Source organism: Euprymna scolopes, chromosome 35 (assembly GCF_053919585.1).
Source record: "Euprymna scolopes isolate OS-2025 chromosome 35, ASM5391958v1, whole genome shotgun sequence".
In the NCBI taxonomy this organism is placed as follows: domain Eukaryota; kingdom Metazoa; phylum Mollusca; class Cephalopoda; order Sepiida; family Sepiolidae; genus Euprymna; species Euprymna scolopes.
Genome location: NC_136516.1, coordinates 88,239,677 through 88,264,071, shown reverse-complemented (window position 1 = coordinate 88,264,071; position 24,395 = coordinate 88,239,677). Strand labels below are relative to the sequence as shown.

The following is a 24,395-nucleotide window of genomic DNA, read 5'->3' as shown; positions in this document are numbered from 1 at the left end:
GTTTTGATTTAGGCACAGATAAAGAGTGGGGGAAATTACTGACAGTCGTTTCAGCTAGACGGGTGTTTATCATGAAAGATTGGCGAGGGGGGGACAGAGATTGGAGCTCAGACGAGCACTTGCTATGGAAATAACGATAAAACAACGACAGGCTTGCAACATCCCTTCTGTGGGAGAGAGGTTGCAGGGAAGAGAAAAGGACATCCCCCACTAGGCTACAATGTCTATTTTGTACTCTGTCAAGGCAGGATAGGCTGTTTTTTAGCAGCTCCTGCCCAGATATGATAGCAGTACTCCATCCTTGGACGTACTTGGCTTTTATATAGATAGAGAATTGTATCAGCAGTGAGATATCTACTGGAGTGGTAGAAGGATCCCACCATTTTTCCAGCGACCTTGGCAACAGATTTGATGTATGTGTTCCATTTCAGACCAGGAGTAAAGGTCAAGCTCAGAAGCTTGTCAAAACATGAAGCCTCTCCAAGACGAGAGCCATTCATTTCAATTGATACCAGGTGGGGATCAGAGCGTTGATGATGTAAAAATAGAAGCTTGGTTTTAGATGTATTAAAAGTAACCAGCCACCTCTTTCCCTATTGTACCACGTGCTCAAGATCAGAGGAAAGAGAATCAGAAAGAATAATACAGTTAAAAGAATGGTCATGTTTTAATGCATGAGAGAATAATGCATTTAGTTCTTAATCAAGACAATTTGTATCATTCTATGTGTTGCCTTGTTGAAAATAAAATATAGATAGAGAATTGCATCAGCAGTGAGATATCTTCTGGAGCGGTAGAACGATCCCACACCATGTACTTCCAAATAATGACATCATTTCACATTAGCCATGATGTTTTTATATTTTCCTCTTGACAATATATATTTCTTGTAGAACCCAGCAGTGGATTCAAAATGAAATTTTGATTTCAAAGATTTGTCGCACTGTAAGTCAATTAACTGCAACTGATATTCTTCTGCCGCTTGCTTCACATCTGTTTCGTAAGGAGTACCAAATAACTCAAACAGAATTCTATATTTCCGGAAGTCAGCAAAACGAGATGAAAACTCGCTTCTCAGATCCGTAATAAAGCTCACAAAGATGTCCGGTATTATTAATATATCTCTCTTGTAATTTTGGAGACTTGGGAAATGAGAGTAGTTTCCTTTTTGAAGCTGTTATTCCCACAGTCAAAGCTTTCTTTCAAAAGCAGTAATTTGACCAAACATCTTAAATACAAACTTTTTCTTTTCTTGAAGCTCAAGATTCAGAGTGTTTATGTAGGTCGTGATGTCCACTAAAAAGTTAACTTGACAACCCACTGTGGATCTTGAAAGTGAGAATTATCGTGTTCTTTGCTCTCTAAAATCATGGACATTTCTTCTCTCAATGCATATACTTGTTCTAGCATTTTTCTGCAGGTAAGCCATTGAACATTTGAAAAATATATAAGGTCACCATACTCTGCTTATATTTGCTTAAGAAATTCTTGAAACTGGTAATGATTTAGTCCTCTTGACAATATAAAATTCATTGTTTTCACAACCACCGCCATGATGTCCTTAGAATTTGCATAGAAAGCGTCTTGATGAATAATACAATGAAGTTTGATTATTATTTTATCAATTCCTATATGATTTTGGAGCAATGCAACAAAACCCCTTTTCTCTCCAACCATTACTGGTGTTCCATCTGTAATTACTTCAGAAAGCTTTGATAAATCCAGATTCATTCCGATAATTCATTTTATTATGCTTTGCTAAATATTTGCTCCAGTGCCAGTGTCTTTCATAAGAATCAATTTCAAAAATTCTTCCACAATATCAAATGTTGGTGTTTCACCTCTCACAAGCACTACAAGTTGACAAGTATCCTTCATATCTGCAACGGAATAATACTCCAGATTGTTTAAAATGCTCTCCAAGTCACTTCTGACATTTGCTGCCAGCTCTTCAATACACCTTGTTACTGTTCTTGTCGACAAGCTGATGGCAGAAAATAATTCTCTTTTTTTCTGGACAAACAACATCTGCTACTTTTAACAATAATTCTTTGAAGAACTCTCCATCAATAAAAAGTTGCTTCCTTTCTGCAATTAGTTTTGACACCTCGTAGCTAGCGCGAGTGTTCAGTAATTTTCTTCAGCTTTTCTTGAAAAAAAGGGATGATTGCTTCTTTTAAATTATTTCTCAACCGTGCAACTTCCTGTTCTCGTGCTTTTTCGGTAAAACTGTTGTAATTATTATGACGCATTTCATAATGCCGTTTAATACTTGAAACTTTCTTCACAGCGATGGTTTCTTGACAAATTAAGCAAACATATTTTGCGAAATGCTCAATGAAAAAATAGTTATTTGTCAAGGCAAGTTAAATGTTCGGCACTCCAAATCCACTCTCCTCCTCTTAGCTTCCATGGGCTTGTTTTTGTTCGGACAAAAAAGATTTCTAGAAGAGAAAAAGAACAAAAAGTATGGTAATCTCAAGGTAAAAAGAAGGATTTAAAAACAATTTCAATAGGATATATCTAAGCCCCCAACTGTCACTTTGGTTTGGTTTGCCTATATTTTGATCACGTCCAGGATAAGAGCGCAGGCCGGACAAAATTCATTTGAGGGCCACATTTAGCCTGTGGGTCATGGGTTACCGACCCCTGCGTTACAATATTGGAGTTTTGATTTCAATAAATAATTAATTAATAGTAAATTAAAAAAAAAAAATGTTTAAGTCACTTACAGGCAAGAAGCACACATACATAAAGACGCAAAAATTGATCTCATAATTTGGTGCAAGTCCAGAGTTCAACCTAATTAAAAAAAAATAACAAAAATCCTTACGATATACATAATCGCCACAGAATGAAAATGTCACATTCTATAAAATAACGTACATTGATCAACTACTTTTATTTTTAACGAGGAAAATCGGGTTTGTACTACAATCAACAGACGTACGAAAAAGTGGTAAATAAATAAATAAATATAACAAATGTTATCAAAGGCAAGATAAATTACTCTTCTACCTACCTGGTTTACTCACTTTAAAACGTTTAATCGGTTCGAAAATCATAAAGCTTTATAGATATATGCGAAAAAACAAATGGTGCCAAGCTGACTGTTACATACGTGAAGTTTTGAAAAATGAGTTAAAACTAAAAAAATATACAAAATACTGTTAGAAACCCATCCAATATATGTAACCGTGGCATGCATTCAGTGGGTTTTTAACAGTATTTTGTGCAATTGTTTTTAGTTTTAATTCATTTTTCCAGACTTCACATATTTAACAGTCAGCTGTCTTTTTCACACATATCGATAAACACTGTATGATTTCCGAACTGATTAAACGTTTTAAAGTGAGTAAAATCACTAAAAACGTTTCCGGATAGGTAGAAGAGTAACTTCTCTTGCTTTTAATAACATTTATTTGTTATATTTTTTCGTACATCTATGGATTGTAATACAAACCCAGAAAATCAAATTTTATGAGAAAACGATAACGGTGTGTCTTGGTTCGCCATATTATATAAATTGACACAACTCAATTCGAACTACCGAAATCAAAATCAGCCTTGTTATGGCAACTATTTAGCATTATATTTATAAAATCGCTAAAAATATAAAAAATTAAAACTATTTGATCAATTTTTGCGATATTTGGAATATGACATTTTAGTTCCATGTATTGTATATCAAAGCTTTTTCTGTATTTTTTTTTTTTAAATTAGGTTGAACTTGCATCCATAATTTCGTACTTCTCCTATTTACGAACTGTGCTATTTTTTTTTAGATAGGATTTTCAAATTAAATTCAATTTTTATAGTATCTTTTATTTATCAAACTGTTAGGTGAAAATACACAATAGTTAACAAAGCTCCTCCTCATGTTTAGAATGGGTTTCTAGATAATAACGTTAATATTTTAGCGCAGTTCGTAAACTGCACAAGTACAAGTACCCATAATTTTATTAATATAGATTGATATGTAAAATAATAAATAATAGAAACGAGTTAATAGTTTTAAAAAATTAACGTAAAAAAAGGAAAATAAGGTTTTATTATAAAATAATAATGGCATATAACTTTCAACACTTAAAAATAATAAGTTAGAAATTTAAAAAAAAACAAAAACGAAAGTTATAAAAGAAAGGGTTAGCGTCCATTATAAATTTTCAAAACTGTTATAGGAAGTAATGTGAAAACTTTTTCAAAAATATACGTTTATTCAAAAAATTAGATTGTTTTATCTTTTTTTTTTTATTTTGGAGTTATACAATAAGAATTGAGATAATTTTGTCAGTAAGTAAAAAAATAAGTAATAAATATTAAGATTTTTTTTTTAAGAATGGAGACTAAATTTTGGCCATGCTACGTCACATATCAGCTTCTCCTCTCACCGCCAACAGAACCTACTTCCTTCTTTACCTGTATAATCCAATCAGACGAATCTTTCCCCCTCCATTGCTGTATCATTACCTTTACCGGCGCTGTTGACGCTCCTCCCACTCCGGTTCTTCGGCATATCCTCCTACCACAGTGTTACTTCACGTCAGAGTTCAGGGGGATAAGACGGAGGAGAATTTTTGTTTTGGTTTTTTTTTTTTTTTTTTTACTATTTTAACCGAGGAAAACTATACGGAGAAGACCGGCCTATCATTAGGTTAAAAGTGTGTAAAAAAAACAAAAAACAAACATTTTTTTTAATTCGGTGCTAGTGGCCGAGTCATAGCTAGCTACCATGGTTCTTTCCGAGGAAGTAGATGTCGAACAGAGTTTTAAAAAACTTTGTTCGGATCTTAATATGGATGGAAATGCGAAAAAGGAAGCCTGGGATTCCTATCGACGGATACGAACTCACTACGTCCTCGAAGTAAGATTACACTTCAATATATTTATATATTTATTTCTATACTATTTCTATTATTTTTGTTGTTTTTTGTGCTGACCTTTATATATAAAATGTAAAATAAATAAATTGGCATTGCTGTGATCGAAACCGTATCGCTTTCTCCATTCCTTAAAAGACAACATCATTTATCTACTTTTTACGATCGCTTTCTAAATTTAAAATTTAAAGAGAGAGAAAAAAAAAAAAAAAAAAACGGTAAAAAAACTCCCAAAAACCTACAAATAGCGTCCTATTCGCAGTTTTGAAACTTGAGAGGGATCAGTTTTTAATCTTGTTTTTATAGTAAACTGGTCCCCCACTTTGTGGTCGCGTCTGCCTGTTTGGATGGCCCGAAAAGTGGAAGCTCGGTTTTAAGTCCTCATCCGTTTTTTTTTTTTTTTTTTTTTTTTTTTTTTTTTTTAAATTTTATTAATGTTATCCTCCCTTTTTCAGTTTTTATATCGCCCAATATATAATAAACTGATTTAGAGAGGTGTTTTTGAAATAGCGATTGTTGACTACTTGTGCAGTTTACGGACCGTGCTGAAATAACGTTATTGTTTAGAAACCAATTCTTAACACGGGGAGAGCGATAGACTTTCTGTACAAACAATTTGATAACCAAAAGACATCGTAAAATTGAATTTAAACTGAGAATCCTATCTAAAATAAATCAGCACGGTTCGTAAACTGCACAAGTACCTATTATTATTTTGTTGCATTATTATTCTCGTTTTGGTCGTTATATTCACATTTCGACCGATATACACTCCGACTTTCTTCAAACGCATCTTTCGAACTTAAGGACCTTTTTATGTATTAGATCTAATCTTAAAATGCAGTAATGAGGGGTCCAAAGTTAGGGATTTTAGCGAGTGTAAAATTACCCCCTTAATTACCATTGCTTTTAGGTCCATTCTGACCCGGGTGTAGTATCTGTTAAGGTACCTATCTATTATCTATGAATTAAAGAACCTACTCATAAAACGATAGCGATATTGAATTTTCTCGCTCAGACGCCCCTATTCCGAATTCGTGTCCGTGGACAACCATCAGTGGACTGTTTGTGTTTTCTCTTGTATCAAACGGTCATAAAAAGTTTTAAAGTTTAATTTAGACTATTTCAAATCAATATAAATTATTGCACACTGAAAATCATCAAATTAAAAAAAAATCATTTTTTCTTCGAATTATTTGGTGTTCAGCAATCAAGCAAAAAAAAAAAAAAAAGTAAAATAAAAATATTACTTGATATTTAATTTTTATTTACAAAATGAGTCCAGCAAATATTGATTTTCAAAATTTTCCATGAAAAAGATGTTATGTGATGTTTGGTTTAATTATAACGTTTGGTGCAGAAGAAGCAGTTTATTGATGGTGGCCTAGGGCTACAAATTCGGAATAGGGGGCGGATGAACGAGAAAATTTCGAATCCTCCATAATACTAAATTCGATCAGAAACCCTATCACACCCTCATAAAAACCCGAAATCCATCTTTCTCAGACCCTTTGTACTGTTTGATTGTTTTTTTTTTTTTAATTTTTTTTATTCCTGTAAACCCTATTTCGCCAACCTCTATCTAAACGTCTCTTGAAATCCGGTCCTTTAAAGCAGATGAGGACAAATATCAATTTTGAAATACATCTATACTGACAAAAATAGACAATCCCTGGTCGTTCGTTGTGATCCGTGCCAATCAGAGACTCACCGGCGATGACAATTTCGAAATGTACGTCACTACATTTTTTTACAAGTTGTGTAAAAGAGCACTTGCCACGCGCCACCTCGTGTTGGCTCTATTTACGTGCTTCTTGCCCACGAGGGCAGAGTTAGACACAAGGTCAGTTTTTAATGTGTGTGTTTGGGGGGGGGGTCCAGCTCCTTAGTAGGGGCAGTGTGGATTGGAACAAAAATAAAAATTAGGTGCTCGTAACAAAGGCGACAGATCAAACAAGGGAGGTAAATCGTGAAACAAAGATTTATTTTTATTATGAAATTGTTAGGTGAAAGTCTGTATACAAAAGTTACAAAACACCCTCCCTTCCCCATGTTAAGAATGGGTTTCTAAATAATCATGTTATCATTTCGGTGCGGTAAAGTGCATGTACCAACCAATCTAGTTAAAAAAAAAAAAACAAACAGCAAAAACAGTACCAAGTACTTAATAAAAATTTAAATAATTTCCAGTTCTGTTTTCGTAAATTTATATAAAAAAATATTTCTTTTAAATAATAATTAAATAACGAACAATATTCAAAAATTGAAAGTAGCCTAAAATAGGTCTTCTTACACATTAAGCAAATAAGCAATCTAAGTTATTTCCCCTGTTTCTGCAATCTTATTTTTAAAAATCGATCTGCAGTCTTTTTTTTTTTTTTTCATTTTTGTACAACCAACTTAAATAATACAACTTTCTTTTCATTTTAATTTTAATAGTTGATAAATTTGTAAATTTTCGCCTAAAATGGCGGACGATGACTGATGTCAGTTAATCGTCTGCTATTTTTAAAACGTTATATATTTCGTTATATTTTGGATCCATAATATATATATAACAATGATTTTATTTTTCAAACAAATGTTTTTTATAAATATTTGTATATATATAATTATTTATACAATAATTTTTATAACTTTCGCAACCATTAGTTTGCTGGTCGAAGGATTCGAACTCCGCAACGAAGCCACCTTTGGCTCCGCTAGCCAGGACCTAAACCCCCAGGCCACTGTCAGCTGTCGCATAACGAAGGGAAATTCGGTACTAGTGCACTTACTAATCCGTGCTGAAATAATAATGTTATTATTTAGGAAGTCATTCTTAGGGGAGGGTGTTTTGTACCTATTCTTACAATGTAATAAAAAAAAAGATAAAACTTTAATCAAATTCGAAAATACTATTTAAAAAATAGCGCGGATAGTGCAGAGTGCACTGCCACTGCACTAGTGCACTACCGTCGGAAATTCTAACATTGATAAAGTTTAACGTTAAATTCAGACGATAGTGATCGAGCGACAGGAAAGCGCGATCTCGCAACAAGGCCAGCAGCTGACCAACTTTTATTTCCCAGATAGTGCTTACTGCTTAACACTTCGGGCCAAGATCAAAGTGTAGTATCTGTTCTTCAGATGCTGCAGTGCTGACTGCTGCACTTCAATTTCTTGTTCTTTCTCAGTGGAGTAGAAATCTTTCACGACTGAGACAATTTGTAATTTTTGTTCCTTTTCTCCACATTAAAAAAACAACTCTGGTGTCTAACACTGTCCCGTGGGGAGGCATTGTAAATAGGAACATTAAGAATGTATTTTTTAACGGAGCGAAATATTATAAATAATTTTTGGTACTTGTGCAGTTGTGCACTTAGTGAAACCACGCTATTTTAAAATATTATTTTAAAGTTAAATTAAAGTTTTACAATTTTTTTTTTTTTTTTTTAAATTGTTAGGTGAAAGTATAGAATAGTTACAAAACACTCTGCTCTTTCCATGTTAAGAATGGCTTTCTAAATATTATTTCAGCACGGTTCAATAAGTACCTGGAGACACTAGTGTTTCATGTTTTCGCAGTCATCAGTATAGGAATTGATGATTGTCGCTGGTCCAATGATTCAAACCCTGCAACAAAGCCACCTTTGACTCTGCTGGGGGGGGGTGTTCCACTATTCTATCTTAATTTGCTTTAGTTTGTGTCTGTCCGTTACATTTTCCTCTTACAAACACATATATATAATTTCATATATTCACATAGAATCTTATAAGGTGATATGAGATATCTTATGTATGTATCTATCTAGAAAAAAAAAAAGAAAAACAACATAGCCAGAAAGAAAAGAAAAAAAAAAGAAAACATACTGAGGATGGAGTTTATCTCTGAAATATATTTATGTGATGTGGTGAGGACAACTCGAAAGGAGAATGATAACCTGTGGACTAGGCTTTATTCATCAAGAAGTACAGGTATATAGGCTGTAACAAAAAAAGGAAAAAGAATTGTTAAAAACATGCAAAGCAATAAACGATATTAAAAATATGACGTTCACCCCAGGTGGAAAATGTTCAGAGTGGGATTATGGAATGATACGCAAAAGTTCAAGTTTAAGCATCTCTATTTCTCGGATAGTAGGGGTGGACACGTTGTTGCTTACGAATAAGTTCTGATGGGTTTTTATCGGGCGCTATATCAGCGGATGAAATTTCCCGGGATTTTTCAGATATGCAAGGTTCTAACAAGGTATCTAATCAGGGCTTTACATTGCGAGTGAAACAGTCGCATTTGTGAGTGATTTTTTTTTCTTTTTTTTTTTTTTTTTCAAAGTGGTGACTAGAAATAATGAAACGCTTATCTTTTGAAGACTGTTTTTCTTCACTGACAATCTTACAAAGCTCACTATTGGGTGGAAAATATCTTTTCAACTTTTTTTTTTTTTTTTTTTTTTTAATGAAACGAACAAAGTTAAATTATTTAAACAATAAAAGTTTAATAGAACTCTTATACTTTTTTTTTTTTTTGTAACGAAAGCTGTTTAAGAAAACATTCGAAGAAATTAGAATGTTTATATCTTCAATCAAGTATCAACATAAATTTGTTGTATATTTAGAATTACACTTATGAAAAAAATACGGAAAAAACTTTCAGAATGAAGATGTCATATTCTAAAAATCACGTGGGCTTGGCTAGTAACTTTTCTATTTGGCTAGTAAACGAAAATACTTAGTTGTCAAAAGTCAACTAAAGATAAATTTGTCCATAGAGCCCTGCTGGTTGTAGAGGTTCAGCTTCCTGCGAGATAGTATCGCCATTAGTGTGTGGCTGTGTATCTTGCAGTTTTGGGGCAAGTTGTCGCAGTGACACTGTTTCCTCTCTTCCATTTGGGAGTCTAACGTGGGCATATTGAGGGTTGCATTCTAGCAACTCGCCTTTGTCGACAAAGGGCTCATACTTAGATAACCATAGATTACGTTTCATCAGGACCGAACCTGGATTTAAAAACCAACTGGGAAGAGAGGTGCCAGATGTTGATTTACGGTTGAACTGGAATATCCTCTCGTGAGGTGTAGCGTTAATAGCAGTACACAGTAAGGAACGGATGGAGTGTAAGGCATCGTGTAGAACTGTTTCCCAATGAGAAATTGGCAACTTTTTCGACCTCAATGCTAGCGATATTGTTATCCATAGGGTCGCGTTCAGTCGTTCCACCTGGCTATTTCCCCGTGGGTTATAGGCAGTTGTGCGGCTTGTTGCTACTCCCTTCTTATGCAGAAAGTCTGTTAGTTTCATTGGGAGGAACGATGAACCTCTATCAGAGTGAATGAGGGAAGGCATGCCAAACGGTGAAAATAGTTGACAGAAACAATTTATGATTGTTTGTGAGGTCATATCTCGACAAGGAAAGGCAAAGAGGAAGCGCGAATATTCGTCGATGATTGTCAATAGGTATTTATTTCTACTGTTAGATGGCAATGGGCCCTTAAAATTAACACTTAAGCATTCGAATGGTTGAGTCGCTTTGATAAGCTTGAAATTGGTGGGATGGAAAAATCTCGGTTTTAATTCTGCACAAACTGTACAGTTCCCAATAGTTTGTCGAATATCATCGGTGGAATAAGGAAAATTACGCAGGCGTACAAAATGAGACATTCGTGTTATACCTGGATGACACAATGAAACATGTAGGTCTCGAAGGCCCGTTGGGCTAGTCGAGGAGCAAACTGCTCAAGAAAGTGTGTCCGCGGCTGCATTCTCTTTCCCAGGGTGATAGATTACGTCAAATGTGAGTGTCGATAGTTCTATTCTCCAGCGTTCCACCTTCTCGTTTTTTATTTTGCTTGAATGTTTCCGGTCATACATGAATGCCACGGAACATTGGTCTGTAATAAGCTTAAAAGCGGAACCAGTAAGGTAGTGACGCCATTTACACACTGCCTCAATGATGGCATGTGCTTCTTTTTCAACAGAAGAGTAGTGTTGTTCACTGATTGAAAGTGATCGAGAAAAGAAAGCAACTGGACGCCTATTCTGATTGAGAGTGGCAGCCAGAGCAATATCAGAGGCATCGGTTTCTACAGTAAGGGGTATACTGTGATCAATTGTTGTAAGGGAAGCGTGTTCAAGTTCTTCTTTGAGGTTGGAGAAATCGGTTGAGCAGGATTCTATAGAGGGAAGACTCTATTTTGGGCTAGACATCGAATTTTGTCTGAGAAGCGAGGAATCCATTGAGCATAGTATGAAAACATGACGACCCGCTGCTGTGATTTCGCATCTTGCGGTAGAGGTAGATGTCTTAAAGCCCGGAAGCGTTCAGGGTCTGGCTTTACAACTCCCAAAGACACTTCATATCCTAAGAGGATGATTTTCTCTGTTCGTATAATGCTTTTGTTCTCGTTGAAACTTATTTCGTGTTTCCTAGCAACATCTAAGAAGTGATTAAGATTTTCATCATGTTCTTTCATAGTACGACTACATATAGTGATGTTATCGACATATGTGAAAGTGTCGGTGATCTTCTCCTGTTTTATTAGGTTGTCTATAGACCGTTGGAAGCATGATACGCCGTTTGTTACACCGAATGGAATGCGGCAGAATTGGTATAGGTTCCCACAGGCTTCAAAGGCTGTGAATTTCTTCTCCTCTTCTAGTATCGGTATCTGATGACACGCATTCCGTAAGTCAAAGGTAGTAAAGGCGGAATAACGAGCAATTTTGTGGACTAGATCATCAATTCTTGGTAAAGGGTAAACATCAAAGTAAGTGAACCGATTGATGGTCTGGCTGTTATCAATGACAAGGTGCTTCTTGTGTCGGTTGTTAGTGGTTACTAGTACTTGTGCTCTCCAGGGAGAGCGAGCGGGTTCGATAACACCGTCTTTTAGATTTTGAATTTCAGCTTGAATAAACTGTTGATTGATCAGTGAGTGTCTTCTGGATTTTGTAGCAATGGGCTTGCAAGCAGGTGCTAAATGTTCAAATAATGGTAGGGAAATAAGACGGGACGCCATTACGGCGCATACGGTGAAGGGATCTCTATGACCTCTGAAGGATATTTCTACTTTGAAATGTAGTTTGAGAAAGTCATGTCCAAGTAAGAGACGTCTGAGCAGAGGGAAGAGAGGACTGAAAGTTTAAAACGTATGTAGATCCTTCATATGATAATGTCACATAGCAGTGACCTAAAGTGTTGCTTGACAAGTCTGTGGCCGCCATTGATATCTTCCTGCAGGAAGTTTGCTTTGGCCAGCCATATTTATGGATAATGTTTGATGATATGTAGCATTACGAGCAGGACATTTAATGCGTGGATGTCGTCGATTACCACAGAAGAAGCACTTCTCTTCAGTCGCAGCAGAGAGGTTTTCTGAAGTAACAGGAATTTCGCCAGACACTGAAGGTTTGGCAGTGGCGCTACATGGTGTGAGGTTGATATAAGATTCAGCTTGTCTCTGGGCTGTTTCTAGCGAATGGGCTAAGTCAGAGGCGTCTTTTAATATGAGTGTTCTCTCGAAGAGTCTTTGCCGGATTGCCTGAGAACGGATACCTGTTATGAGGACGTTGCGAACTGCTTGATCACGGTGTTCTTCTGCAGTTACTGCCTCGAAGTGACAATCAGCGGTTAGTGAGTCCAGTTTCTGCAAGAATGCAAGAAGTCACCAATAGTTTCACCCGGTTCCTGCTTAGCAGATGCCAGAAGATGCCTAGAATGTACGATATTTGAGGGTTTTACAAAAAGAGATTGGAGTTTTGAGATGGCAGCTTCATAGGCTGTTCTTGGCTTTCGGGCCAGGAGCGGAAAAGGAAGTAATCAGTTCTGGTCAATGTGGGGGCGCAATCCTTCATATCGGACAATTGCTTTTTAAGTCAATTAGTTTGGTCAATGTGGGGGAAACCCTTCATATCAGACAATTGCTAATTTTGGACCCTGCCAGAGTGCCCCCTTGGGGGAGCTGGTTTTTCCTGCCCACATTAAAAAAACAGCCTTGTGCCTAATTTGCTCAGTGGGGAAGCAAATAAATAAATAGCTTCATAAGTCACAATTTGCTGTTAGTTTGTGTACTGGGTGGGAAATATAGTTAATAAGGATATTCAGTTTGCCAGTGGGTTGGCAGTTGATTGCATTTAGAAAATTGTTAAATGTACGCAGTCAATGTGTCCAATGGGTCTGAAGAATCGGGCGCTGATGGACTACCATCGAAACGCTGTGGCTTCAAGAAGTCGTCCATTTTAAGTCTGATTTCTTGATCAATAAATTTTGGTGAGGACAACACGAAAGGCGAATGATAACCTGTGAATAAGGCTTTATTCATCAAGAAGTACAGATATATAGGCTGTAACAAAAAAGGAAAGAGAAAGCAATGAACGATGTTTATAATATGACGTGTGATAAATTTCAATCAAGTAAAATATTTATTTTCCTAATATTACGTTGTGATTTGGCTTTCAAGTGCACTTTATGCGTATTTTATTTTATTCAAATTAAATCAACGTTTCTATATGGAACTCACACTCTTGACGTGAACTTTGTTGATAGTTTAAATCTTTTTAAACTTTCAAAGAATAGATAAAATTCCTATCCTTTTTACCAATGCTGTTAATGGAAAGACTTTTTATGTGCGATTATCCGTCAATTCCCTAAAAATACCTTGAAATTTTTTTTTTTAAAGTGGGCATTCATTTTCTCATCTATATATTAATACAATAGCATGTGTGTTATTTTGTGTGTCACGCTCACATCTTTTTTCTTCCTAGTGACTGTCGTTTAATTATTATGACCTTCCATTGCTTGTAATAAATAATTTCACCAAGAATTCTTCAGTTTTGATTCAAGCTGACACACCCAAATCATATGGATATATTTGTTTTATTTTTTTTGAAATTGCAACTTTATAATATATAAAAATCGATGTAAAATTGACTCTGTAATATATACTACATATAATATATACGAAATCTGCATAAATTAAAATTTCATATTTAAGCATATTTTATGACTGGGCTACTCTGGGCGTCCCTGCTAGCTTAGATAAATACTTTTGCAGTTTTAACAAAATGGCTACACTAATATCAGAGCATCTTCTGTTTACGCTGAACATCCACAGAATGCCAGCATCAATATATTACATACTAGTCTATGTGCCTGGCATTGCCCGGGTGTTTGGAGGTGTGTGTTGAGCAAAAAAAAAAAACAGTGGTAGTAGGCAGGTAGGCTGGCTCGAACCCGTACTGCGAAAGAGGAAAAGAATTTGAAAAATAATGTGATGCAAAACCAGAAGTGGCGAAGGTTTAAATTAAGGCTAGTCAATCAAAAAGATGGGATCACTTTTGAAAATATCGGTGAAAAAAGCGACCTCTCCTTGCAGAAAAGTGCCCAGTTGAGGGTGAAGAAATTGATGTTTTTGGCTAATTTTTCGATATTTTTCTGAAGAGTCGAGCTTCAAAACAATACTGATCTCGTGAAAATCCATCGCCTCTGTCAAAAGTTTTAGGCAGGCATACATACATACATACATACATTTAAACAGACAGATGAGAATTATATTATAGATGAAAGCGTTTGCTGTGGAATTTCCACAGGTCTCGCTAGTATAAATAAATATAATATAAACTGATCACCACTTCCTGACCAAAAATGTTATTGATTACCGCATAGCATACGATAGAACAGGTATTTTCTTTGTATATTTTCAAGATGGCTGCACAAAAATGAATAGGACCAGATTTTTATTTTTTCGCTGACATGAGGGATAAAGAGTAAAAATGTTAATAAAGAGTTTTTTTTTTTTTTTTTTTTTTTTTTTTAATACAACTAAGATGAGGTAAACATGAGACATCTATGTTATTGCGAAAATTTTATGATCTTATTTCTTTTCCAATTAATCAGTGATCGTATTATCAGTAAATAATTGAGTACCAATAAAACGATAACTTATCACTTAATAAGGTTTTAAAACTTTTTTTTCACCCCCAAACAAGGCATACGGCCACTTTGAACGTAAGGGGCTACTATTTGGGATCATGTATAACGGAACTGTGGCGAGTTGAGCAACGAGATGTCTGTTCACATTACATTTAAACTTTTGCAGGTTAGTACAATCAGGGAAGCATGAAACGGGGGAACGGAATTCCAAAGTCTAGCAGTCTGAGGGAAGAAACTATTAAACTAGAATGCTTTCTGGCATCTAGGAACCTCAACAGTGAAAAGGTGGGATTTTGCTGCTTATCGGGTTAGTCAGGAGTATGTATGTTGAGGGGGGGGTACCAATGCTATGAGTTCTGAAAAACAAGTTCCATTAATGTATTTGTAAAATAGAGGGATGCAATATTGCAGCGATGGGACAGAGGTTATAGCTTGGCCGATAGTGTGGGACCTATTAGATTGGAGACTCTTTGGATCCTGTCTAAGAGTGAGAGACTAGCAGTAAATGCACCAGTCATATGTGGCAACTATACTTTGTGCATGGGCGAAGGGTGGCTTTATGAAGATGGTTGCCAGTTTGTAAGCGATGTTCTTTATAATTAACAAGACCATGTACCAGCATTATCTATATAAAACAGGACTCTACATTGCGAGTGAAACGGTCGCATTTGCGAGTGATTTTTCGAAGTGGCGACGTGAAATAATGAAACGTTTATCTTTTGGCGATTGCAATCTTCCAAAGCTCACTACTGCATGAAAAATATCTTTTCAACTTCAAAAAAATTTTTTTAATAAAACGAACAAAGTTAAATTATTAAACAATGACATTTTTAGGAATGAGTATGTGTTCTGCAACCCGTGTCAAGGAACATTTGGAGAAATTTGGTCTGGTAAGCAAGACCCGAGAAAAGCTGAGACTGGGCTCGCGCATGTTGGGATTACATGTCCAGGAGGAGCAGGGAAAACTTTTATGGTGGCCTGGAAGTGACCTTCCAGTAGTCCCTGATAGACTTACCCGTCGAATTGTATTTTCAGTGTGTGGGAAACTGACTGGTTATTTCCAGGTATGTGGCTGGTTACGTGTCACTATGACATTTCTGAAACGAAGAACAAATACTATGACAATTGGATGGGATGACAAAGTGTAAGACCCTCTTCTAACCCAGATGATCAAAGACATTTGTTGGAAAGTAGCCCCTGGACGAGCCAGTGAAAGGTGATTGGTTTATCTGGAGAAGATATTACAGTGTGGGTGGACGCTAGTTTCATTGCCACAGGCATGGTTGTGGAAAGCAATGGTTCCATGGTGGAAGACACAAGCTGGATCCGAGCGGTGCATTAGAACAAGCATATAAACGAACGAACTCTGTATGCCTATATCGGTGGATAACTGGCAAATTGTCCGAACAGATGAGAGTGCATACCAAAGCAGCTTCTGAAATTTTAATTAGGCGTCGGCTCTCCACGCTTAGAGATTTGGCCTCAAAATATGCATTGAAGATTGATATGAGGCTCGTTAAGTCTCACGATAATGGAGCTGATCAACTTACTCAGGTACCACACTGATGGTTTAATGGTGGTTAAATGAAATTCCTAAAAGGACAGAACCCAGAGAACCTGTGTGTACTGTTGCCGCAGTGTGTAGGCAATCCATCAGTCTAGTGGACATCCTGGTGTGAAGAGAACGTAGTATATTGTGAAGTTAGTCAACCCATTAATAACTGAAGCTGAAGTGCTGACGGTGATTGGGGATTGTACAGAATGCCAATCCATAAATCTAACCCCAGTACATTGGAAGTCAGGTAGGCTTGACGTCCCTGAAAATTGAAGCTGGATTGCTATGGATACAACCCATTTCAGCACTCAGTTGTACCTGAGATTGATAGACTGTGGCCCTATCTGGAAGCAATTGCACTGACAATATTTTACTAGCATCATTAAGCAGTTGGAGATTGTGTTCTGAGAAAGGAGGTTGCCAATTGAATTGCTTACCATTTTGCAGAATTTACACAGATGTGGAGCGTTCACATTCGATTTCAGTGCACTCATGTACTCTCGGAGAAAACGGAATAATCGAGAGGTCTCATCATACAATAAAGCGCATTGCGGCAAGAACAATGTACACGATCTTGTAGGCAGTGTACTGGCACAACGTTACGCCTAAAGACAAGTTCTAAGAAATAATCTTGATTAATGGAATCCATTTAGATTTAGGCATAGATGAGAGTGGGAGGACTTTATTGATAGTGGTTTCAGATAGACAAGTGTTTTTCGTGAAAGTTTGACAAGGAGGGACCATAGATTGGAGCTCAGATGAATACTTGCCATGAAAATAGTGATAAACCATGGACAGACTCGCAACGTCTCTTCTGTTGGAAAGAGGTTGCAGGAAAGAGAAAAGAGCATCCCCTACTAGGCTACGAAATCTACTTTGAACTCTATCAAGGCAGGATAAGGTACTTCGAATGGCTCCTGCCCAGATGTGGCAAGAGTACTCCATCCTAAGATGTACTTGGATTTTCTTCAGGTAGATTTCATTGGCAATGAGATATCTACTGGAGCAGTAGAATGATTCAACCATTTTTCCAGTGACCTTGCCACATTTGAAGAACTGTTTAGAGCAACCTTTCTTACCTAGATAGTTCAAAACTAACTTCGAAATCTAGTGGGCAATATCTTTTTCTCCTCCTTGTAACGTCTTTCACAGAGAAGGGATGTTGCTGAATACAATATGGTCATTTTCAAGTCCAATGTAAACAAGTTCTTGTTTAGCCTCTTAAATAATCAAATTCTACCCAATTTTACCACTATTGATCAGTACGGTGTTGTCTTCCTGACCACGTTAAACTCATTAACCCTTATCCTTGAGTGCCTTCAGACCTTGATAACTGTTGACTCCCCCCTTTTTTTTTTTTTTTTTTTAAAAAGTGCATTTTGATGAGCTACCACAATATGGAAAGCATTTTATGACAGCCACAAGTTTAGCTTCTCAAATAACATGCATAAAAATAGCACCATACTAGCTACACGCATGTGGAAACTTAAAAACTTGAAAATCTAACATAAAATGTGGAAGCTGTTAAGAGAGCACCAGTTTATCACAGAAAGGGGTGAGGTATATAAGTTATGTTGAGTAGAAAACCTTGTCATATTGCAATAATTTAATATATAAACCTCACTATGTCTGTGTGTCTGTCGTTTTTTTTTTTTTTTTTTTTTTTTTTTTTTTTTTTGTCAAACTCCATCTCCTCCGAAATGCAAGGTTGCAGTGCGGGGCAGGTCAAATGATTGTGTTTTTTTTTTTTTTTTTTTTTTTTTTTTTTTTTTAAGATTGTTGCTGACCTTGTCTTGTCTGTCTGTGTAAGGAACGATCTCTACCAAACTACTTTATCAATTTCGGGTCTCCACACTTGAAACTGTGGGCAAATTTGATTTGGTTTTTAACTGGTAAAAATAGCTGCTGAGGAGGTCAAAATTGAAAAAAAATGGAACTTGGCTGCCATAAGTCGACTTAAAGTGCGCAGCTATAGTCGGTTCATTTTTAATTATTTCTTATCCGTCTGATGATAGCTCAAACACGAATGGCTAAGGATGAAGTGCTAAATGTTTTGGTTTTGATTCTAGGTGATGGCACCCAAGTCATACATTTCTTTTTTTTTTTTAATTTGAAATCACTTCTATATATTGAGTACAACATATTACTCAATACAGGATTGGCTCACTAATAATAAACTGATGAAATCTGCATAAATTAAAATATTGGACAAAATAGGAAATAAGAACCCTGATTGGCTTCACTTAGAAAATGACATTTTTTTGGTTGACACCGATTTAACCTTCACCTTGGCACGTTATAACGGATTTTCATGACCAAGAGTGCGTTTTTTTTTTTTTTTTTTTTTTTTTTATATATTTACACAACTTTAATTAATCTTTGGATTAATATTTTTATCTAAAAAAAAAAAAATAATAACTAGTTACATTATTTATTCTCGACTGAGATTGATTTTTTTATGGAGAGTGTGTTTTATTTACAAAGTTTTTCTAATAAAACTATTTGAACCAAAATTGGGATTGATATTTTTACCAAATCAAAAAATAAAAAGTTTAATTTTAGGTGTGTTTTGGTCCGTTTTGAACGAATATCACATTTAAAATTGTCGCTGGCAAGTAAGTTATTTACAAGTAAAAAAACAAAAAACAAAACAAAAATAAAAAACAAGTTAATCTGCCCTAGAGTACCGTTTGTGCAAGAAAAGTTTTTATTTTATTATATATATATATTTTTTTTTATTTAAATCTTTTTTAGAGAGGAGGGGAGTTGCATCTTCTAGTCTTGAGGAAGCATCTTACATTGACAAGCTTCCGAGTCTGGCCTTCATTCCTAACTTAAAATGGAAGACTTGCATCAGATCTATTGTCGTTGGTAAAATGGGTGGGATCATTCTACTGCCCCAAAAGATATCTCACTTAGTGATGGGATAATTTCAGTATTATTCCTGATCCCAATACAATTTCCGATTCTTTATAAATCTCTAAATATTTTACTATAAAGTTATTTTTTCCCCTGATTACATGTAAAAACACATGTTAAATGTGCAGATATTTTCACTTGTGGGAGTGGAGGGGGGGTCTATAGCTTTTACTTTTACTTGTTTAAAATGAATATTGTTTTATTACTACCAGCAGTGGAAGATTTTGTTTTAAACAGAATTAAATGAAAAAAAATTTTAAAAAAAAGATAATTAAAAGAATCGTATTTGGCATCAAAAAATGGCACAAATTTTTCCGATTCCAATTCTCGTACCCCCCCCCCCCCAAGTTGGGGCTTTTTCAATTCCTAATTCCAATAAATCAGCCCAATACTAATCTCACTCGCGATGCAATCATCTATCTGTTTAAAAGCCAAGTACCTTATAAGATGGAGCTGTTGTCACAACTAGGGAGGAGCTGCTAAGAGTAGCCTTTCCTGCTTTGATAGGTTAAAAAATCGTCTTCGAAATCTAGTGAGCAAAGCCCTCTTCTCCATCCTACTTTCTAGCGAGTCTATCTCTGCTGTCTTTTATTATTTTCACGGCAGATGCTCAATTGAGCTTCGATCTATGGTCAACCTCTAGAACATTTGTAGCAGACTCTCGTCTAGCAACCACAAATGCTAGCAATTTCCCTTATTATATATATCTGTGCCTAAAACTAAATCCCATGAACAAAGTTTCTTTCCTAGAACCGTCCGTTTATAAAATGTAATATTGTATTGTAGGGCTGCATCCCAGGTGACAAAGTTGGTCTAGTTTTTTTTTTTTTTGTTTAGGAAAATTCTTTCTCTTTTTTTTTTTTTTTTTTTTTTTTTTTTTACTTTGTAAAACATGCTTGAGTTTTGCAAAGGTGTGGGGGGGGGGACAAGGACAATAACATCTATGTTTGGTGCATTTTAGGTCAGAAAGCCGGTATCTTCAAACAGCCTAATCTGGTAGCACAACTATAATAACTTGTCTACCCTAAGCCCAACTTTACTACAAATAAAGGTAGCCATTGTTTTTTTTTTTTTTTTTTTTGTTTTTTTTTTCCCCCCCAGTTTATAGATTTTATATAATGATGCGTACGTGGAAGCTGTTGATGCTTCGTATTCATCTGTGACCATCAACCAGTTATCGAGCTACAACAAGCCGTGTGGTACCCATGCGTGAACAAATTTAAACAAATGAGATGTTGCACTTGATTAAACTTCCTCTTTGGGAACAATTGCGATCGATCCGGAACGAAGAATAAATCAACGTCAAAATGTTCGCAGTCCGAATAGCACTTAACGACCTGGTACGATCAAAGGCCGCCACTTCATTTTCACATGATACATAATACAGTGGGAGTGTTCGATATTGAGTCAACTCCATCATGTATCTTCCCCATTTATTTACCTCCCCATGAGGGCGTAGTTAAACACAAGGTCGGTTTTTAATGTAGAGGAACATTCAGCTTCCCCAAAAAGGGATAATCTGGATTGAGAATAAAATAAAAATTGCCTTGGTCTAGAAGGATTTCTCCTTATTGAGGACAGAATAGCTGAAGTGTATTATCGGAACAGATATACTTTGCTCTCAGCCAAATGTAGGATGTCCCAAAATGAAAGAAGGTTTCAATACTTTTTTTTTTTTCAAAGGGGTCACCAGATATTAAGGCTCTGACGCCACTCAAGGATAAGGGTTTATGTGTATATTGTAGTCATTGGGACAGTAGTGTAGTAATCATTTGTGGTGGAAATTTGGTATAATCAGATTATTTACGAGAGCGGTTCAGTAAGAATTTGTTTATGTTGGACTTGAAGACAACAATATTGTAGTTGGCTGGAAAGCAGACCCTTGGCAAAATGGTTGGATCATTCTACTGCACAGCTGGGCAGTTCTAGGAAAGAAGCTTTGTTCATAGCATCCACGTTTGAGTTGAGCACCGACAAAGTGTAGGGGAAATTATTCATAGTGATTTTGGCTCGACGAGTGTTTTTTGTGAAAGATTGGCAGGAGGGGGGGGCATAGATTGGACCTCAGCCGAACACTTGCCATGAAAATAATGATGGAGCAGAGACAGGCTCGCAATGTCTTTTCTGTGAGAAAGAGGTTGCAGGGAAGAAAAAAGGGCATCCCCTACTAGGCTAAGAAATCTATTTTGAACTCTGTCGAAGCAGGATAGGTCCTCCAAGCAGCTCCTGCCCAGATGTGGCAGCAGTACTCCATCCTAAAACGTACTTAGCTCTTCTACAGATAGAGGATGACATCTACTGGAGCATTAGAATGATCCAACCATTTTTCCAGTCATCTTGGCAGCAGATTTGATGTATGTGCTCCAATTCAGATCAGGAGTAAAGGTCAGACCAAGGAGCTTGTCTAAACATGGAGCGTCCTCAAGAGGAGAGCCGTTTATTTCAATTGGGTACGTTCTATTTTGGATTTGGTAATTATATATACGAAGGGTATTCCAAAAGTAATGCTTCCTATATTTTTATTTCACCCAAATGGATCAGAAGGGATTGCAAATTGCATTGTTATGATGACTGAACTTATGCATTCATGACCTGAAAGTTTAATCTTTCTGCTGCAGATATTGATGGTGTGAAACTCAAAGAAAACAATCACTGTCATCATGGATGTGCATTAGAAGCAGCGATGCATTATTGAATTCCTGACAAAAGTGCATTTGGAATGGTGATGATTATGTAGAAAAATAAATTCTGGAGCACAAAAAGTCTCTCGTTTTAATGGTACTACTCCCGTATTCATAGCTCTTCAACTTTTTAAGTTAAAAAAAAAAGTGTTCTATTTAAGATTATTTAAAGTTGATTTATATTGATATATTTATTTTAATTTATTTACATTCATTTTTTTTTATTTAGAATAGAACATTTAAAACCATTTTCTCGACAGAAACAGTAACTAACATACAGCTATTTAGTAAAATCAATTTTCCTGATTGTAATATGCAAATTAGGTTATCTCAGTCGTATTTGCAAGAATCATACTATATATAGAAATAAATGAAATAGGAAAGTAATTTTGTGTATATATATATATATATATTAATCAATTTGTGAACAAACAGACAGGAATATGAATTATATATATATATATATATATATACACTAGCATAGGTACCCGCTATTGCTCGGTATTAAACATAATGTTACATTCCTTTAAAAAAATGAAGTAAAAAAAAAACAAAAAAAACGAGACATGTACATGTGAGTATTATGTTTTTTCTAAACGGTTCACTTCTTGTAGGTTTAAAAGAAAAAAACAAAAAAAAGATACTCAAGCTGAGATTGAAACCAAAACCTGAAGACAGTGAATCAAGTACGATAACCATTAGGCAAGCTTGACATGTCTTTAAGAAATGTTTTTAAAACTCCTTAAGATAAGGAATCTGTAATGTTTACCATTCACGTATGCGCATTCGTGAAACAGTTACAAAACAAACACAAAATTTCTGTGTACCAATTTTTTTTTTATTTTGACCCCCTTAGCAACCCTTTTTTCCAGATGAAAATTGATTAAAAACATTTTCCACATATCTGAATACTATATGTATCGAATTTCAAAAATTGGTTGAGTATATAGGTTGAGACTTGTCCTCAACCACACACACCCACTCTCACTTTTATAGACATTCAAGCAGGCTACCTAGCATTGCCCAGTCGTAAAATATGCATATTAATTATATTTTAATTAATACAGAAACTCAGACATGTACATGCGAGTATTATATTGTTTTTCTAAACTGTTCACTTCTTGTTAGTATAAAAAAGAAAAAATACCTGAGCTGAGATCGAAACAAAACTTAAAGACAGTGAGTGAGTAAAGTACGATAACCATTAGGCAACCGTGACACGATACTTAAAAGGTGTTTTCAATCTACTTATTCTTAAGATAAGTAATCTGTAATGTGGACTATTAACGCATGCGCATTCGCATTCGTGAAACAACAGATAAAGATCCAATCACTCGCACATGCAAATTTTTCAATTTTGACCCCTTAACAGCCCTTTTTTCTGGATGAAAACAGATTAAAAAGTTTTCCACATGTCTGATTATCCTATATACCGAATTTCAAGCCTGTAGATAAAAAATTTGTTGAGTATATAGGTTGAGAGGTTTTCTCACACTCTTGCTTATATAATAACTAGCCTGGGTGCCTGGCGTTGCCCGGGTGTTTGGAGGTGTGGTTTGAGATAAAAAAAAAAAAATGGTGGCAGGTAGGCAGGCTCGAACCTATACTGCAAAGGAGGAAAAGAATGTGGGGGGGGGGAGTGACATCTTTGCTGTTGCGCCCATCGCCAAACTGGAAATGACGTAAGTTTAAATTAAGGCTAGTCAATCGAAAAGAGAGGATAATTTTGGAAAATATTGGCGAAAAAAGTGATCCCTCCCTGTAGAAAAGTGCCCAGTTGAGGCTGAAAGAATTAATGTTTTTGGCCAATTTTTTTATATTTGTCGTCCAAAGGGTCGAGCTTCAAAACGATACTGTTCTCATGAAAATCCGTTGCCTCTGTTGAAAGTTTTAGGCAGACATACAAACATACATACATACATCTAAACAGATAGGTGAGATTTATATTATAGATAATTAAACAATAATTATTCTTTATACCTGCTGACAATAGGGTTTCATGCTTGCACAATCATCAGTGTAGGAGGTAACAATTCTTGTGGTTACGAGATTTGACCACAACCACAAAGCCACCCTTTACTCCATTTGCTAAGCCTTTACGTGAAGGCCACCAAACAATTGCCATGGGAATGAAGGAAATTAATAACTATTAAATGCCGAATTCGGATGAATACAATTAGACAATCTAGTGTGTCAGAACGAGTGGAAGTCGTGAACATTTCATAAGTGCTAGTTGGTTGCCTTTTAGATTTTTATTCTGTAGATAGTGCCTATCCTTAAATATTCTTAAAGGGGCTTGATATAATCAATAATATAAATCTCACCTGTCTGTTTAAATGTATGTTTGTATGTCTACCTAAAAGTTTTGACAGAGGCAACAGATTTCGGACGACAAATATCAAAAAATTGGCTAAAAACATTAATTCTTTCACCCTCAACTGGGCACTTTTCT

The 24,395-nt window shown here is 35.7% G+C and overlaps 1 protein-coding gene across 1 annotated transcript in view; it reads left to right on the top strand.

The window, feature by feature from the left end:
* Positions 1-4,519: 4,519 nt before the first annotated feature.
* LOC145259989 (retinoblastoma-like protein 1) overlaps positions 4,520-24,395 on the top strand; it is a 127,314-nt gene continuing 107,438 nt past the window's right edge. The window contains exon 1 of the mRNA XM_080117994.1: positions 4,520-4,864. Coding sequence (XP_079974120.1) covers positions 4,733-4,864 — 132 coding nt within the window. The 5' untranslated portion in view covers positions 4,520-4,732. The remainder of the gene's footprint in view (positions 4,865-24,395) is intronic.